At 39.0% G+C, this 19,809-nt stretch overlaps 1 protein-coding gene across 1 annotated transcript in view; it reads right to left on the bottom strand.

Moving 5' to 3' along the window:
* Positions 1-19,809, bottom strand: part of esr2b (estrogen receptor 2b) — a 137,259-nt gene that overhangs the window by 16,980 nt on the left and 100,470 nt on the right. Inside the window, exons 3-6 of the mRNA XM_034195035.1 lie at positions 17,740-17,939; positions 17,514-17,630; positions 17,025-17,387; positions 12,024-12,162 (exon numbers count right to left, since the gene is read on the bottom strand). Coding sequence (XP_034050926.1) covers positions 12,024-12,162; positions 17,025-17,387; positions 17,514-17,630; positions 17,740-17,939 — 819 coding nt within the window. The remainder of the gene's footprint in view (positions 1-12,023; positions 12,163-17,024; positions 17,388-17,513; positions 17,631-17,739; positions 17,940-19,809) is intronic.

Below are 19,809 nucleotides of genomic sequence, written 5' to 3'. Positions count from 1 at the left end.
TGCTGGCTCCGTGCGTAAAAGCGCAGCATTGTGCATATGAATGAAGGTGATCAGCATAAGAAGGCATCATACAACCTCACGTGGTCCACCAAAGAGTGTCACTGGGAGAAATCACTCACTACTTGGCCAGGAATATTGTTGAATAAGCCTCTCTCGCTCTCACTCATAAAGTGCCATTTACGCAAATGAATGAAAGTGGGGTGTTAACAGGGCCTCAAACTGTGAAGAGAGGCTGTTTACAGTGCAGGAACACATTCCAAGAGAGTCAAACTCCATGGAAGTAAAAAGTTTGTGTTGTAAGCCTTTGTGTAATAGCAGACAGAAACTGCTTTGAGATGTGGCATAAAGACAAACAAAACGCATGGACCATTTTGTATATATTGTTCAAAATGTGCATTTGTGTTTATTATTAGAACATTTATTTTGTAGATTCTGTTCTACAAGACCCCAAACTACCTTTATAAAGTGTCAAAATAGTTATTATAGTTTACTGTGTGTTTTGAATAAATGTGTGAAAATTATTTTATTTTTTCCTTTCTTATTTCTGATTGTAAACCTTTATTACACTTATGAAACACCACTATAGCATATGTTTTCTGAAAGTACAGGTTGTCCTGAAAAAAAGAGACATACTAGTTGATTGTGGGATACAGGGTGAGCTTTTAACAGCAATAATAAAACATTTATGCCAGGCGAGTGAACTGTCCAAAAAATGCCCTTGGACCCCAGAGGATTAACTGTGAAAACCACAAACATGTTTAACAAACCATTTTTATGACTTAGAATGTCAATCTAAATTGGAAATTTCAAAAATATATGTACAAATGTACCAAACAATAAAGTCATATACAGCTATTTACATTAAAATGCATCAGGTGTTTTTTTTTAAGCTATTAACAATAACAATAACAACAATTAACAATAAGCTGCCACACAAATTTTATGTGCCACTCAAAAAACAATTTCAGTTCAACACAAGACCTCCAACCTGGAGGCAGCGTTTTTTTTTTTGGGGGGGGGGGGGTCAGCAATACCCCCACATGGGGATGGTGATCAATCCATGTGGAGTTGGTCATTTTGACTGGGTTAAGTCATGGGTTTTTCCAACAATGACAAAGGGGAAGACATTTTTGTTTCTCCTCAGGCCAGAGAAGAGGAACGAGGAAGACATTCATGCACATACTGAATGCAGCGTCTCAACAACCAAATACGTGGGTTGATGATCATGTTTATTTAGTTTATGTCATGGATTTTCCACCAAATGATAAAGGGAAAGTCATGTTTTTTCTCTCAATGTAATGGCTTCAACCAGAGAGGAGGAAAATGGGAGAGAACTCCCATTTGTGCACATGGTGGACAAAGCACAGCAGGAAGATGTGCTCTACACATTATCACAATATTGAGGCAAAAGCCTTGCAAAAATTATTAATCATTATTCAAGTTTTACTGGGTCTATCAACAAAATTTAAAAACTGGTATGTAAGTTGAAGTCTGCATTTCAACACACATTCGAATGGAAACTCAGAGTGTGGCAGATTTAATGGTTTGACCGCTTAATTCGGTCATGTGACTTTGACGCGTCTCTGCATCAAAAGACTCTCGAGAGTTAAACATGCTTCAATATGCTTTTTCTTCAGCAATGGAGTCTCATGTGGTGAGCACACAGGCCATGTTGGTTGAGTGCATTACTTATTGTTTTCTTTGAAACAATTGTAACTGGTAATTTCAGGTCTTTCTGAATCAATCCTTAAAAGTTAGGAACAAAAGTCAAAACTAATGAAAAATTATTTATATATATATATATCTGTTCTATGTCATATTTTTACACCACTTTCTTCCTCCCCAGACTGGCTGTCAGACACACACATTCAATTTTTTTACAGGAGTTCTGGACTTTAAACATAGATTAAAATAAAAATCAATCAATTAGGAAATAAGCTACCGTGCAAAGAAGAATTTTACAAAGCATGATCCAGTGATCTTGACCTTTGACCTTTTGCCCACAGGCAAAAGATAGGCGTTCATTTTCTCTGGCCATGCCCTTGTTCTGGTGCTTTCGATGCACACCTGGCGGGCACAGCGAACCAAAAAAATTTAGCTTTGATAACAGCTAATCAGCTAACTGAAAAGTTTTATAACGTTATCTTTATAAAAGTTATAACTTTTATAAAGATTTATCTTTATCTTTTTATCTTTTATAAAGTTTTATCTTTTATAAATCTTTTATAAAATGTTTTATAACTTCAGACGTTACATTAATTTTAATAACTTCTCCGAAAATAGTTTGGTTAAAATGTTAACCATAAATTAAAACTGTATGCCTCTGGATGACTTGGGTGATACTGCCGGCAAGTTAGCATGGTGTCACAATTTTTTTTTTCTTGTTTTTTTTCTGTGACCAGTTCTCCTCTGACTGCAGAGGATAGAGCAGTTTCTCCTGAAACCAGCTCTCCTCTGTCTGTAGAGGATGGAACTGTACGTCTGCTACAAAACATTTAACAGGTAGGCACTAAAATCTTTGATGTCAGACTTCACAAATGTTTTTAACTGTTAAAGATTTATTCACTATGCCTGCAAAAATATGTTAGCAGTCTAAAAATTATCTGGCCAAAATTTATCGGAACATAAGTGGTCCGCTGATGGTTTTCAAAGTTATCTGAAAAGCTAATCTTCTAAAAACCAGAGCTGTTTGTTCGAGCCTTGCATTTGTGTCCAGCAATTCCTGACCATCCAGCCTGATACAAACACACTATGTCTGCCATGGCACGAGAGCTGATCCTCAATTAATTTCATTAAGAAGTTATGTTAAAGCGTGCAGCCAGGGTGAAAGTAAGATTATTCATTAATTTCTGGGCCAAGTTGAAAGCAATCTGTAAACACGCTGGAATATGGAGTACATCATAAAGAAATTATTAGTAGAATATACAATGTCAAAGCGACTGTCAGGTGACCCACCAAATGGAGAGAAAAAACATTGCCATTCTATGAATTTGCTCTTGCAGAGCATCTCAGGATGGAAAACCTGATGTGAAGAAAAACCCAGAGGCTAATTAAAAAGGGATAAATTGAGACTAACTGAATCGTTAAATGAATAGTGCGATATTTAACACGACAAAGCATTCAGGCAGTAAAACTGAAGTCACTACTTTACAGAATACAGATCGACATAAAAAATAAATCATTTTCTAAGCTTTATTAAGAAATTTTAGTCATTTCTCCAACTTCATTTATATTACATATAATACACACTTATGAAAGCTCACTCCACAATTTATTATTATTTATTTTCCCTTTATTTAACCAGCTGACAATCCTTTGTAGCTTGTTGCTGGACCCAAACACTGCACAAAACAGTATTTTCAAATCACTTTAATCCAAATTTAAATCAGCACATCACAGATTTCTATATAATCTAATGTCTGACAACACGGAATAACGCTTTAGCAAGATGAGGGCCGCTGGCCACAGCTCACAGGCTGCATCCGCCATCTAGTGGATTAATAGAGATAGATGCTTAGAGTTCTTAGATTTTTTTTAATACAAAAGATTCTGGCCGAGCCACAACACAAAAACTTTGTTTGTGTGGCATCAGGTGTTTTTTATGTGCTGATAACATAAAATAATATGGAATAATTAGAAAAAAGAAAGGAGAAAAGTTGGGGAAAAAAGGTGTAACAAATGAAAATTACAAAATCACATCATTTTCACACTTTATACAAGCGCCTTTCTAAGTAAGTGGATGGATATTGGATGCATTATGTTTTCCTCAGAGGACCAAGGAGACGAGAGCTCCCACAGGCTGACAGAACATAGAAAAATCAGGCAGTGTTTTCAGAACACATCAAGGTTAGCACAAGCCATGGTGATTGTCTCCGTGGTAGTGGGAGAAGGTGAAATATTAAAACTCCAAACAGTTCAAAGGCTTGAGAGACTCCAGCTCTGTCTGCGCCATATCTTCTTCATTAGCATTTAGTCACTCATCACATTCATAAGAACAAATCTAGCTTCATATGTTGTATGCCATATTCTGTATGTTTAACTACTGTAACAGTAACTAGTGTAACAGTGTAAAAAGAGAAGGATTCATCCTCTGGGAGTTTGATTGCAAACGACCCAATGCATTTGCAACATTTTAAAAATTTAAACCTGAATATGTTGCAAGAAAAATGTTAGTTATTTAAGGTTCATTGGATCCCATTTGCCTTCAGAACTGCCTGAAGTGTATTAATTCTCTCTGGTCTAGATTCAAGAAAGTGGGGTCAAAATTCATCAGAGAGTTTAATCCATACAGTTTCCTCACTATTACACAACCACCTCTGTTAACCTTCTGGGGCCGACGCCGTCGTATACAACAGCTAAGACCAAGATTTACTAAGTTATAAATAACTTTTTAATGATATGAGATAGAAATTTACATTTTTTTTGTTGTTTTTTTTTTTTTTTTTGCTGAAAAGTTAACTCCGCCATCGGTCATCTTTGTACTCCTCATAGAAGCTGTGTGATGACGTGCACAATGTGAGTGTCCAATCGGAATTGGTTCACTGTCACATGGTTTTCCAAAATCTAATCGTAGGGGGCAGATTTACCTCACGTGAAAAGCCAAAGATCGTTTTCAGGAGTGATATGTTAATAGTTGGCCCGTCTGAATAGCCCTCCAATGAGTACATGGGTGATTCTTTAACTACGGCACTATTGGCCTTGTAAATGTAATTTCACCACATCATTGCCTTACAATATAAAGTGCCTTGGGGCAACTGTTTGTTGTGATTTGGCGCTATATACATGTGCTCTGATGTCACTGTTTATCTCCATAGAAACTACCCAAACAATCTTTCATACAAACTGTTTAAAGGGACATTACAGTGTTGTGGTGGAAATTACGGCAATAGTGTGGGACAACTACATTTTGTTTAAAAAAATCACAACAGTTGTATGACATTGAATACCCCAATTATGTTTTGATTATTTTACTGATATTTTATTCAGAGATATTTTGTTTTTTTACCATTCATTTTTATCATTGAAGATCAAAAGTCTGGGTGTGGGACAAGCACAAAACGGCAATATTTGCATATAATGATGCTGAAAAAAGGTGAAAAAGTCATCATAGACTACTAGAACAAATTTCTTAAAACACTTTCATTGTAAAGATAACTATAAAAGTGTGAAATTTCCCCTTTTTTCTGTTTTTCATACAATATGATCAAAGGAAATAATAAGAACCGTAGTCTAAGAATCACCCACATACTATTCCAATGCGCCCTACGCCATTACGCACAGTGAAAGTGAAAGCAGACGGAGCAGATGGAGAGCCTCTGATGACAATCTCACATGCTCAAACAGAGTGTGTAACTATCAGGATTGCTCCACTACTTTGCATGTGAATGTTACTGGATGACTCTGTTGCTTTCTCGGCGTAAAGCACTGTTTACCATATCAAAATAACAAAACGCATAGACCATTTTGGATATATTGTTCAAAATGTGCATTTGTGTTTATTGTTTGAGCCTTTTTGTTGTACAGTCTTTCACACAAGACCTCAAATTACCTTTATAAAGTGTCAAAACAGTTGTTTATTATAGTTTGCAGTGTGTTTTGAATAAATGTGTGTGGAAAATTATTTTTCGCTTTATTTTTTCCTTTCTTATTTCTGATTGTAAACCTTTATTACACTTATAAAACACAACAAAAACATATATATTCTGAAAGCACAGGTTGTCCTGAAAAAAGAGACATAAAACTTGATTGTGGGATGCAGGGAGAGCTGTTAACAGCAATAATAAAACATTTATGCCAGACGAATGAACTGTCCAAAAAAAAAACAAGGTTTGTAATATTCCTTCAGGCCTCAGACTACTAAGGGTGTTGCTACTCATTTATTAGGCTGCTTAAAGTGACAAAAGAGGTATAAAAATGTACAGAAGAGAATTTCTTTACATTAAAAGGAATAGAGAATAAGATATGGTGGTCAAGCAGTTAAGTGCACTTGTTTCCAGTGTGGACGAATGTAATGTGAAGTTGCACTAAGAAGGGCATCAGGCATAACACGTGTTAAATCAACATGTAGAACCACCTTGGATCTGCTGTGGTGACACCGAGTGAAACAAGGGAGAAGCCGAGTGACTTATTATTAAAAGTAACAGAGAATAAAGGTGGTCTCCGATGTTGATTGTTGATGCTTGACTGTTTGTGTTTTGGGTGGGGGGGGGAAATAATAGGATACCCAATTGGGGACTAAATTAGAGTGTAATTGGTGGTAAAGGTAGCGTGGTATAACACGTTGAGCAATTGAGAAAGTTTTAAATGTGTTGAAAAAATAAGTGAGGCACCAGAATAAATTGTGATCCATGAAATGTAAAATATCAGGTTGCATTCGTGCAGATCAGGGGTAATTGTGTGTAAAATTTGAGTCCAGTATTTGAGCCCTACTGCTCTCTGCATGAGCAGAAGCCTCCGTCCGATCAATCTCCATAACATGAAACCCATGGCAGTGTTTTAGATAGAAATTTTTTCAGCCCCGGTGGCAATCACTGAAAAAAACTCAAATCATGTGGTGCATGGAATAGAACAATACAAGATGATCCAAAATGATAATGTAGCAAGAAACAAAAAACAAAACAAAAACAAACACTTATTTACATAAACAAAACATAAGCTGTGACCAAAGAACTTTGATTCCAAGCTCAATTCCACGTTCAGTGGGATGTACAAACAGACTTTGATACATCTGAATATTTTTGTGCTTATGCCAGTTTCTGGGTTTTGGCACACGCCATGTTTTAGTAGGAAATCTACCCAAGTCTTTGTACATGAGGCTCCAGGTGTTTAATATGAGCTTTGAAAGAAAGCTCCATATCAATATTTAAACTCAAGTACTTGTACGTAGTGACTAACTCAAGAATCTGACCTTGTGCAGTTTTAATAATTATGTCCTCCGAAGAAACCACTGAATTTGAAAAGAGCATTATTTTAGATTTTTCAACATTTAGAAACAATTTTAGTTTTAACGGACACAATTTGCTGGTCCACCTGAATCCATTATATGTGAGATTTACTGTATAAATGCTTTTTAAATTGATCTTTAAAAACATTCTGATATTCTAAGATACATTTTTCCTGTTTTTTAAGCTGTAGGCAGCAAATGCCAAAATTAATATAAAGCTTGAAACATTTTAGTTTATTTGTAAAAAGTCTCAAATATAGTATGAAGTTTTCACTTTCTGAAATGCCGCAAAATATTTCACTTTGTTCTGTACATTCTAACGCATTAACACACAAATGCATAAACTGAATCGCATGGTGAACGAAAGTGAACTACTACATGGTGTGTGCGTGTGTGTCCTCAATTTGTCCTCAAAAAGTCCTCAATTTACAGATTCAGTCTATGTGGAGTAAAATGTGTGCAAGAGAGGCTTAACTCAGTACAAATGCAGAACAAAACTTTCAGGTTGTGGTAGACTGAGTTTATCCTGAAATGATCCATTTTGTTTCTTTTTTTATAATCAAGCTTTAAAAAAAAAAAAAAAAAATAGGTTTGGCTCTGTGGTTGTGTATTGTTGCACATTCATGTGACTGTTGTATGATGTGTGCCGTACACTTTCATGGTGGATGTTACTGATCACTCTCATTCATCTCTCTGCAAACAAGGAAAAACTAAGTCATGAGAGTGAATTTGTGCAAAAGCAGTCTGCAATTTCTGTAAAGGCCAGTGCTGACAAATTGCAGTAACCAGTTAACTTTGGGTCATCAAGCAATCCAAACCCTCATTACACTGTGTTTACAGTGAATACAAAAGGTGAAGCAAAGGCTTGAGAAAAAAAAAAACAACTTTCATGTGGGCAAAGCTGAAGGTCAGTGTAGACTGGACCCGTTTGAGATTAAGCATTTTGGCAACAAACTCAGGCAGCAGACCAGAAGGATCAGTTAAATTATCTGTGGCCAGTCTTCCTGATAGTTTTAGTGGTTCAAGGTCTGGTTTGTCTATTTATTGGGTAATATATAATATCCCATTACAAGTACAAGTCCTTGTCATGGGTATATCCTCTGCTCTGTAATTTAAGTTGCAGCTGTGGTGTACTTGACCACTTTTTAATATTACTTAGCTGGCACTGCACTGTTTTAACCTTTGTACCACCCCTGACAGCAGGGGAAATATATAAGATCCGTTACTCACTTCACTGTTTTTTTTTGTCTTTGGGAATTCATTAATTGAAATATAAAGTAATAAGGTTTTTATTAAATTTGAAAGCTCTGCTACTTTCTTTAAACCCCCTTTACCCTTGTGTAAAGGGGTCTGCCTAGCAGCCCTTGCATGGTCATATTGTATTTAATGCTGCGTAACGCCAAAGAGGCGTGCAGCTCCCACCAGGACCTTACAAGGTCGTCTCTGTATCCTCTAACAATTGTGAAGAATGAAGCTGCACGTGATTTCCGTAGAAGAGTTACCAAGATGCACAAATACCACAAAGGCTATACAAAAACACCTCACAGAGCAGCCCTGTGACTGCCTGACAGGCGCGCAATGACTGTGGTGTTTTTCACTGCAACAACAGTCGATCGTCCACTGACACATAACCAGAGTGAAAAGAGTTTGGACATGATCTCAGACATCGTCTTCCCAAACAAGGGCATCTTATGTGGATAACAGCTTTGATTAGTCTGTGATGATGAATCCAGTTGAAATGACACAAAAGGTCACATTAAGACTTTAGATTTAGTCAGTGTGTGAATTGTTTTAATATTTGAAACAGTATAAGTGTATGAATGGTCATGTGTGGACTTTACTGAACAGAAAAAGATGTTATACCGCAACTCTGTATTAATGTGGACCATCCTGAATAAAAATAAATTATTATCATTATTATTATTATTATTATTATTGCTGTGCTGCCTTGTAGTGCAAACTTAGTTTTTGCAGTGACAATGATTAGCTCTTACACACATCTATATGTTTTCTATGGAAGTATAACAGCACCACATACAGGCCTGGCATATGTACTACAGCCTTTTCAGTCATTTTGAGCATTTTTCGTGTGGACAAAGATAAATCTTGAAACAGTTATTTGAAAACGACAAAGAAAAAGTTCATATTGGACAAAGCCTAAGTGTGGCACTGTGATAGACTGGTGACCTGATGCCCACTGTTTTACAGCACTTTGGTCGATGGCTGTCATTTTAAATATGCTTGAGAAATAAAGTTTGAGTTGAGTTAGCTAGCAGCACAACAGTCCATTTTTACTATGCCCAATACCACGAGTTAGGCTGCAACCATAGCTTCTTATCGTGTCAGTCATGTTGTTGCAAGAGGAAATAAATCCTTCAAGGATGGTGAGATTGTGAAAGAAGCGTTCATGGAAGCCGAAGATGTGCTCTTTGACCATTTAAAAAATCGAAAGGAGATTGTGTCTGCTATTCGGGATGTACAGCTATCAAGAAATTCTGTTACATGGTGGTGCGAGGGAATGGCAGAGGATGTTGAACGGCAATTGAGGAATGATACTGACACATGTGAGTGCTTTTCTGTCCAATTCGATGAGTCCACTGATGCTGTAGATGTGGCTCAGCTATGTGTTTTTGTTACAATGGTTTTTGACAACATGACTGTCATAGAAGAGCTGTTGACCATTTTGCCTTTGGAAGAGCACACAAGAGGAACAGATATTTTTCAGGTTTTTATGGAATATGCCCCTCTTCAAACTCATCTCTGTTAAAATCGATGGGGTTTCAGTGATGATTGGACATACTGCTGGGTTCATCGGATTGTGCAAACAGTGTGAAATTTTCACATATTTCCTGATTCATCATTGTATAATTCACCAGCAAGGGTTGTACAGGAAGATTTTAAATATGGAAGATGTGATGGACGTGGCTATCAAGACTGTGTGTTCTGTTCGGGCCAGGAGTCTGCAGAGGTGATTATTCCGTGCACAGCTGGAGGAGGCAGGTGCAGAAAACACAGATCTACTGCTGCACACAGATGCTTGATGGCTCAACCAAGGTTAAATTGTTTGCTGAAATTAAAGAATTTCTGAAACGTTCAAACCATGCTTAATATGCACAGCTAGGAGACAGTCAGTGGCTCTTGCATTTAGCCATTCTTACCGATTTGACTGACAAGCTCAATAACTTGAATCTAGAGCTGCAGGGTGAGGACAAACACATCATCAACATGATCAGCTCCGTGAACACATTTAAAAGCAATTTACACTTGCTATCAAGCAGGTTGCAACAATGTGATCTACGGAACTTTCCACACATGGACACAGATCTTAAGTGTCAGGTCAAAGAATGTTCGGGGCTTGAGAGTGCATGCTATGATGATCAACTGCAGAGCATTTTGCCAGAATTTCACAGGCGCTTTACTGACTTTGCATCCATTGAGCCCGTTGTCAGGTTTCTCCATTTTCCTTTTGGAGAAAATATAGATGTGGATTCTATAACATCCAAAGTGGCATCACTCTTCAACCTGGATAGCTGTGCTATTGAGAATGAGATCCTCACACTGAAGAATGACATTAACCTCAAATCCAGAGCAACACCTGACGAATGTGTAATTCTGGAATCTACCCCAACCTCAGACAAACTGCACAGAATTTGACTTGAGTTTTTGGATCAACATATTTGCTTGAGTCTGCCTTTTCACACATGAAAATCATCAAGTCAAAATACAGATCCGCCATGACTGATGACTACCTTGCGGCCTACTTACAGCTGGCACTCCCGTCCGGACTATGAGAGACTAGCTTCCTCCTCTCAGTGCCAGAAGTCCCACCAAGGTAGGGAACAACTTTTCCCACTTGAATTAGGCATTGTCCTAGGTCAACTTTTTTATTCTTTGCACCACGCACATTTAATTCAATAATGTATTATTACTGTTAAAACTTTCTTTGTGCCAGAAAAATGTGTTATTATATTGGCGCAGAATAAATTGTGGGTACACTATGGCTTTCAGTATGGCTTCATGGTAGATCTCGATACACTGTAAACTTTAAAAGTAAGTCTAGGTTCAATATAGGTTGGGTGTAGGGTATGCATCAATCCTCTGCTGCCTTTCATTTTTTAAAATTTGCATTTTCCATATTGTCCCAAATGTTTCCGATTTTGGGTTGTAGAAGTACATGGAAATAAAATTCTAAATCTTCTTTTCATATTCAACTTCTGATCTCAAACCCAAACGTCTTCAGTGTGAAGCAAAAACAAAATCAATCGGCCTTGTTGTTCCAGTAATTTTAGATGAGACTGTGTGTATATGAAAAACTCACCAATTCCTGTGAGCAAAGCTGACAAAGTAAGTAAAGTAACAGAAAGCATCACGCTAGCTTATGTTGCTGTGAGAGGATTCTCAATCACATAAAGCCATCCCCAGCGACAACATTCTCCCTCAACCTGAACACCATTCTAACCTAAAAGGTTAGTGCAAAAGTAAGACTGACCTCACGCCCTCACATAGTACAAAACTCAAAGCTGCCCTCACAAAGACAGGTGGACAAGGACACACACAAAAACTCTTTGCAGGCTGATGAGAAAATACTGTCTGCCAGCAAAAGCTAAGAAGCCAGAACATGTAGGAGTAGAAGACAAAGGCTTTGCCAAAGGCCTGTCCCACAAGAAAATGGGTTTGTGATATTAGAGCTGCAAACTGGCCGATGAGCAACTTCAAGTAAAAAAAAGAACCTTTAGAGCCACAGAACAAATGTGTACACTGCTTTCAGTTATAATGACTTTTTATAACTTCTTCATGTGATCTTTTCAGCCTTATCTGGCAACAAAAATCAATATTCTGAGTTGAAATGGTGCAGATAGTGATGCCAACAATGTCAGTATTTATTACTGCGGTTGCTCTGTCCCGACACCATGGCCACACAGCAGCAGAGATTTGTGGACTGCTTGGACACTACAAGCGCACCCGGTGTTTGTGACTTTGTTAGAGACTGCCATTTCTTAATTAGAAGACAATAACTAACCAGCAAAGCAAGCAAATGAAACATTTGAAGAGAACAGGGGGGTCAGAGGTTATTGATGACCTGTTGAGCTTGAAGTCTGGAGAAAAGATGAGTTTTCCAGGATGATCCACAGACCTCCACATCAGGCCCAACATGAGGATCTCCAGCCAGCAGCATTTTAGCAAGTGGATCTGATCGGAAAGGCTCAGCTCCACAAAGCCTGAGAGGCAGAACAGACAGAAGCATTAGACATCACATCACACGATCACACAGCAGAACTTAAATCGTGTAGCTCTTACACTGAACACTCTGCCACTGAGAAATTTATATCTACTAGAGTCGCAATCCAAACACACTATCAAGCAATCAGTGGTAAACTGTGGCACCCATCATCCTCTTGAAATGTTCAGTGTGCCAAATGCAACTGAAAAGATTTTTGGTGGGTTGACAGATTAGTGCTAATCTGTCAGAGGGCACCAAAGGACAGCCCCCACCAAACTGACGTGAGGTAAAAATGTTAAGGAGTCAAATGCAGTTTTCTACTTTCCATGAGTGTTTACTTTTAGTTTGTGGTTCTTCTCAATTCACTTTCATTGTATAGTTATGCTGTATAATGCTGACATTGACTGGGGCATTTGGAACCTCACACCACCTGGGTAGATGTCATGGCTTTCTCCTGTTTTGGATAACCATCCCCATGTTTGACTGAAAAAAAAAAATGGTTCTAACACCCCTATTCCACAGGGTGCCATTCTATTACGATCACTCACGATCCAAAAAAGTGCAAAAATGGGAAGAAACTGTTTACCTCAGCTTGCCTCCTAACAGAAAACGTCTGGACTTGAAAGTCTCCACAGACTGTTTTATTCATGCAGGGAGATCATTCCACAGAACAGGGGCACAATAAGAGAAAGCTCTATGACCCGCAGACTTTTTATTCATCGTAGGGACACAAAGTAGTCCTGCACCCTGAGACTGCAGAGCCCGGGCCGGTATGTAGGGTTTAATTAGGTTAGCTAAGTAGGGAGGTGACAGTCTGTGAACAATTTTATAGGTTAGCAGCAGAACCTTAACATACAAGGTCTGTTAGAAAACTATCCGACCTTTTTATTTTTTAAAACACTATATGGATTTGAATCAAGTGAGCTTGCATCAGCCAAGCTTGAACCTTTGTGCGCTTGCGTGAATTTTTTCACGCCTTTCGGTTGCATCATTCGCCTGTGGGCAGGCTTTGAGTGAGCACTGGTCCACCCCCCTCATCAGATTTTCATTGTCAGGGAAATGGCTGAGTGATTGGAGCAGCGCTGAATCAAATTTTTGCAGAAACTGTGAGAGACAGCCAGGTGGAAACCATTCGGAAGATGCAAACATGAACATGCAAACTCCACACAGAAAGGCCACGGGAATTGAACCCACGACCTTCTCGCTGTGAAGTAACAGTGCTAACCACTAAGTCACTGTGCTGCCCTGTTATGGGGTTATGGGGTAAAACAGCAAGAATGGTGACAAAGGTCAATTTCAGTTTGTACAGAAGTCAAAAGTTAAACTTGCTCCAATTTTGGTAAAAGGTGGTGCAAATTATTGGTTGAACTAATAAGATTAATACATGTAATAGTTTTGACTGTGTTGAATGCTTGGTTTGCAAAGTACATGTCAAACAATGTCGATGTACATTGGATTCTTTGGCATGTGACATATGTTACCCTGTAATGTGACAACTGAGCATGACACATGGTGCAAACTATTCCTTTTTAAACCCCTATCAACTCAACCAATAATTTGCATCACATTTTACAAAGATTGGAGCAACTTTAACTTTTGACCCCTGTACAAACTGAAACTGACCTTTGTCACCATTCTTGCTGTTTTTACCCCATAACTCCATAACATTTAGTAATAGATAATCCAAACTTTTTGATCCGACAAATAATGTGTTATACTTTTCAATATGATTGGAGCATTTTTAAATTTTGACCCCTGTGTAATTCTTCTTTGACCCCTACCTGGCCGCCATATTGGATTTTCAAGTGGCCCACAGTTTTTTCCTCAAACACTGATTTATGAAGAACATTCATGCCAAATCTGATATTTGTATCACCAAGTGAACAATTCTCACCAAAAATCAAACTTATCTGCTCCACTATTACAGTGTAGTGGATTTGTTTTTGTGTGTGTTTGTGTGTGTGTTAGAAGAATTAGAACCACCAATTAGCTCCTTCAAATCATCATCAGCAAAACAACCTCTGCCATGTTTAGCTAAATACCACCCCCACTAGTGTGTGTGCCCAGTGTGAGTGGGCGGTGGTCGCAGCGTGCAATGGTACAAAACATATGGAACCAAATTTGCACGCTAAATGCAACACAACACAAATAGGATGAATAATCCACGTCACATGACATACAAAGCACCAATCAAAAGACAAGGATCCACTCAGGCATATATACAAGTATAATACACACACACTTTTTCTTATACCCACTTACTCCAGTTCAGGGTCACACCTGTCCAGGCTTTCATTTGTTTTTTATAATGCAGAAAATGGACACTCATGTCCACATTTATCTGAATAACAACTTTAAAAAATCTGGGAAAATGGCCTTTTTTTCCAAAATAAAAAAAAAATGGGAGCCATTATGATATCCTCATATTAACACTTATTCTGGGAATCTACCTGCTGAGCCGAACAAAAGATGAGCGAACAAGAGATGCTAAAAGGAAAAGAAATGAGAACAGAAGAGATGAGAGTAGAGGAGAATATCTAAGATGGGCATGAAAAAGCACATGCACATAGGAGAGAAAACACCTGGTGCAAAGCAGCGCACAACACAGTGCAAGTCGTTGCTACTTTCCAACCAATGCAGTTGTTATTTTCATGCCCAGTGCCCATGTCATTTACTGTAACTAGTAGAGTGTCCATTAAAAATGAGGTGTGGTCAAGAGCAGTGTTGGTGCATTGTTATTTTGAGGCAGTAGAACAACTGATTGACCAACAAGAACGTGGGCTAAAATCAAAGTTTTTCTCAGTGTTGAGGACTACAGTGGCTGCAGAAGGTCAAGTGGATGTGCACCTTTCAGCTGGCTGTAATAGATACATGGTTATTTTACAGATGTGGGGATGGACCAGCTGTCTGCCTGAGTGGTTGCTATCCAGGACCCAAGATGGTTCTGTGGTGTCATGGATGTAGTGAAGCACAGTACCAGCAAATGCTGGCAAACTTGACCTGTATGATGCAATATTCCTTGTACATACAACAGTGCGCATCAGTGACCACCATCGTTCCAATTAAACTTTATCGTAGCTGATGATTTTCTTCCTTTTTTTAAAACATGCTGAATTTCTTCCTCATAGAACAGACAGTTCAGTCAATAAGGAGTGCTACCTGTCCTTGTGCCTGGACAAAACACTTCAACAACACCGTCCAAGTCCACCAGCTGTATATGGAATGGCCTTGGCAGGGGAAGTAACCTGCATAGGACTGGTGTCCCATCCAGGAGGGAGTCATAGAGACTGTGGGGATAAGCAGCAGCACCAGTGGGCCTCGGGGTCTGGATAGGATTTACTTCTTCTACTTTTATACTCCCTGGGCTCACAGTTGGGGAACACAAAGATGGGGCTGGCCACTGGATAGTCCAAGTGATGTAGAGGGGGCTGTCGTTGGGTCAGCTGGACAAAGGATGATGTGTTGCTTCACTTTGGGGAGCTTTGCTCGATGTTCCTGTAAAATGAGCCGCTCGAGCACTTTGATACCATGCATGCAGATTCATTTATTGACCAAAAACCTGTCACTTGGGTCCACCATCCAAATAGCCATGTCAGTGCAATGCAGGCGGCTCTCATCTGTCATCACGACAGATGGCACTCTGACTGGTTTAATTCGTTACTCCCAAGACTCACACATCAATAAGAGACAAAAAAAAAAAAAAACTACTTTGTGGTCAGATTACACACTGTCTAAATGGTAAAGTGGATCAGGAAAGCCTCACCAAGCCCTTGCACAATGCGCTTTAGACCGTATGCTGTAGTCTTCAAGATAGAGCCACATACATTTGAAATACATAAAGTCAATGAGTACATTCTTTTCTCCAAGATTGAATCAATGATCTTCTCATTTACTTATACAATCATCACTCATGACAGATCAGACACCATTGACATGAAAGATGAATGGGTTCAAGTGATTCCTTAATTTGATTTAGCTTCAGAACACTCTGTTTTCGCCCAATGTGAATTTCACACACAGTTGATGGGGCCAAAGCTGCATCCACTGACCTAAAATCCTCTGTGGTGAGCTCATGAGGCCAGTATGTTCCTGAACCTTAACCTTGAGGAGGAACTTTTACTCAGCAAGGCCGTATGTAGAATCCTCACTTTCATTTGACTCCATGTACAGTAGAGACCCAGACCTCCAGTTGTTATCAAAACCTAAATAAACTAGAGGACAAGGCTCAGCTGTTCTCCATGTTCCCTCCGTAAGCAAGTTAATGCAACAGAGTGGTCTCTCTTTCCCCAAAGTATACACATAAATACCACAGAAATCAATAGGATACATTATATGTGGTTGCACTCAAAGGTTTACATGCCCTGGGAGAATTTTTGGCATTTTGGCCATTTTTCAGAGAATATGAATGATAACAAAAAAATATATTTTTTTTAACCACTCATGGTTAGTGGTTGTGTGAAGCCATTTATTGTCAAACAACTGTGTTCACTCTTTTTAAATCATAATGACAATAGAAACTACCCAAATGAGCCTGATCATAATTTTACAGTCCCCTGTTCTTAATACGGTGTGTTGTTCCCTTTAACATCAATGACAGCTTGGAGTCTTTTGTGTCACACAAATAAAAAGTGAAATTTCCGACTAATGGGATATACAGGCTTAGAAGGGGTTAAAATATGTGAGTGAAGAGAAAAGTTGAGGAAATATCCCTTTAGTTCAATAGTGACTTGTAGTATGACAGCTCAAACTAGTCAGATTAGAAGATAAAGGCGTTAAAACCAGATTTAATCTTTTACCTTGACGTGCACACAAGAGAATGCCAAATGTTTACACAAAACACCTCAGCACTGTTGAGCTTACCGGGGATCTTTTTGGCCCAGCTGATCATCAGAACCAGCTCCTTGTCAGCCAGGTTGGTGAGGGACATCATCATGCTGGCTTCAGTAAATGGCTTCTTAAGGTCCTCCATCAAGTAGATCTCTGGAGGTTCCGCATCCATGATGCGTGAAATGAACTCCTCTGGACTCATGGTCGAATGGTGCATTTGGTTAGGTCTGGGGAGTGGAGCTAGTGAGTTAAAAGGTGGTTCCAGGTGGAGATACTGCTGGGTCCGTGATCCCAGTCCCACTTTAACCAATCCTCTGCCCCCTGTGTGATCTCGAGGCTGAAGTCCACCACGACGGTGTCTTCCTCCTCGATAGCTGCAGCGTTCACGCCTCACACCTGGTTGTAGGGCCACAGCAAAAATGCACTCCATTACTATAAGTGAAGTCACTGTTCCTGTTTCACTGTTTCAGTTCTGACCTATCCTGTACCAAGGGCCGTTGCTCAAAAAAAAAGGGTACCTACCACATTTCATCATGCCCACTTCATAGCATTTGCGCAATCGGCAGGCCTGGCAGCTTTTACGCCGGTTCTTATCTATAGTGCACTGGTTAGTGGCAGGACAGATGTAATCATTGTGTCCTAACAGAGAGAGGAAATAAAAGACTGAAAATTATCTTGAGGACAAAGGAAAAAGAAAAGCAGATGTGGATCGAGTGATATACGATGAGCTGTCATGCTGTGTTCGTACCTTGGATGCTCCTCTTGAAAAAAGCCTTGCAGCCCTCACAGGACCACACGCCATAGTGGTACCCAGAGGCGTAGTCGTGGCACACGGCGCAGAAGTGCATGTCGGCTTTTGCCACCGCAGATGAGCATAAAGAGGAGTTTACTCCTTCCACATCCTCATCAGGTCTCTTCCCCAGCAGCTTGTTACAGCTGATGATCGAGCTGCGAGAGGCAACTCTGACTCAGTGAAAGGAACAACTTGACATTTTAGGCTTTACGCCAGTCATTCACCTGTCATTGTTCTTCAAATGGGTACTGTGGTGCAGAAAATGTCCTCACACTAACATTTCAGTCAACTAAGACACTGCACCATAAAAATGACCAGCTGAAAAACAAATGATATACTGAAATTCTCACAGCATTCATTTCTGCTGGGTCATTATAACTATCAATTTAACAGTTGGTCACAAATGTAATCAAACTGCACAGTAACAACAGGTTGACTATGTTAATATATTTACCATATTAGTAACCAATGTGTAATTTGTAACATGATGCCAGTGTAACATAATGAAACAAAATGAACAAAATTAGCATGTAATAAAATAAAATGTATTTTACTGAGGACAACATAAAAAATATGTAAGAAAATGACAAGGTAAATATTTTTTTTCTGCATTAATGAGAATTTTTTTCATTTAAACACATCTCTGTAAGGTGAATGTGGGGTTGTGTACAAATCTATCACCATTAACCATGTGAGCATTTAAAATATTACACATATCTTTTAAAGTAATGCGGTAACCCTGAAGGTTTAAGCGTTAGACACACGCACCAAGAGGCATTATGGGAAATGAGTCTCCTCTCAATCATGGGTTGGTTGGTTTATTAATTTGTAAACCCCCCCCCCCCCAAAAAAAAAATCAAAAAAAAAAAAAAAATCGCACAAGTTACTGTAATGTGTCTGTTGGTTTTTAAAAATAAATGTGCATTTGTAAATATGTCATTTTTTTCATTTGTAAAAAAAGGCATTTGCAAAACTGAAAATTTTGTTTGTGAAGTGTGATTCAGCGCAATGAATATAACACTATTCACACTCCCATCCAGTAGATGGCAGTGTTTTATGCATTTTGATGGGGTGGGGGGGTGATTGAGAGGAGACTCATTTCCCATAATGCCTTTTGGTGTGTGTATCTGTTAACACTCAAACCTTCAGAATTAGCACATTACTTTAAAAGATATGTGCAATATTTTCACTTTGTAAAAATGACAGAGTTGCCGTTAATATTGATAAACTGTCCAGAATTGGTTTTGTTTAGAAATGAAACCATGAGTGACAAGTGCCTTGCTTTTCATGTCTCCTGCCACACGCCTGTGTCGTTGCATGTAGAAAGTAAATTGCACTTTTTCCAGCAGCAGCAGCAGCAGCCGCAGCCGTAGCCGCAGCAGCCGCCGCCGCCGCCGCCAGCAGTCTGCCCACCCCCTTCTGCTGGGGGAGTGCTGAGCTCAGCTCCTCAGAGCAGTCTGACTGTTGCAAAACATGCAACAGAAAGGAACTAACATGTATGATTTTAGGGTTTACAAATGTTTTTGATCGTTAAGGTTGACTCACTATGTAAGCAAAAACATGTTACCAGACTGAAAGTTAGTGGAACTAAATTTAGCAGAAGCTAATTGGTCTGCTGATAGTTAGCTGAAAAGCTAATCCGCGAACAAAGCTAATTAGCGGTTAGCTGATTAGCGGAAATGTGCCCACCACTGCAAACGACACAACATGTACGTGGTCAGTAATTTAAGTATATTTGGTCATGTGATTATAGCAATAGTAAAAGCACTAGATCTATGTCTGAATACAATGCATTCCTGATGGAGATGCTACTTTTACAGAGATCTAATAATGGTTTTATGCTCTGTTGCCTGACAGATATTTAGAGTGTCTGTCACGCTATTGTAGCAACAACAGCGCTGTTTCCATTCAGTGTGGCATTGACAAACAGCATATTTACCTCTAAACTGGCAACACTGTAACACTTGATCATGCATTTGTTATTTATTTACTTATCTTTGGTAGAATCTCCATTTTTACGTTTTG

The sequence above is a fragment of the Thalassophryne amazonica genome, chromosome 19, assembly GCF_902500255.1.
Source record: "Thalassophryne amazonica chromosome 19, fThaAma1.1, whole genome shotgun sequence".
NCBI lineage: Eukaryota > Metazoa > Chordata > Actinopteri > Batrachoidiformes > Batrachoididae > Thalassophryne > Thalassophryne amazonica.
The sequence above is the reverse complement of the archived record's forward strand: the minus strand, read 5'-3'. Positions and strand labels throughout refer to the sequence as shown.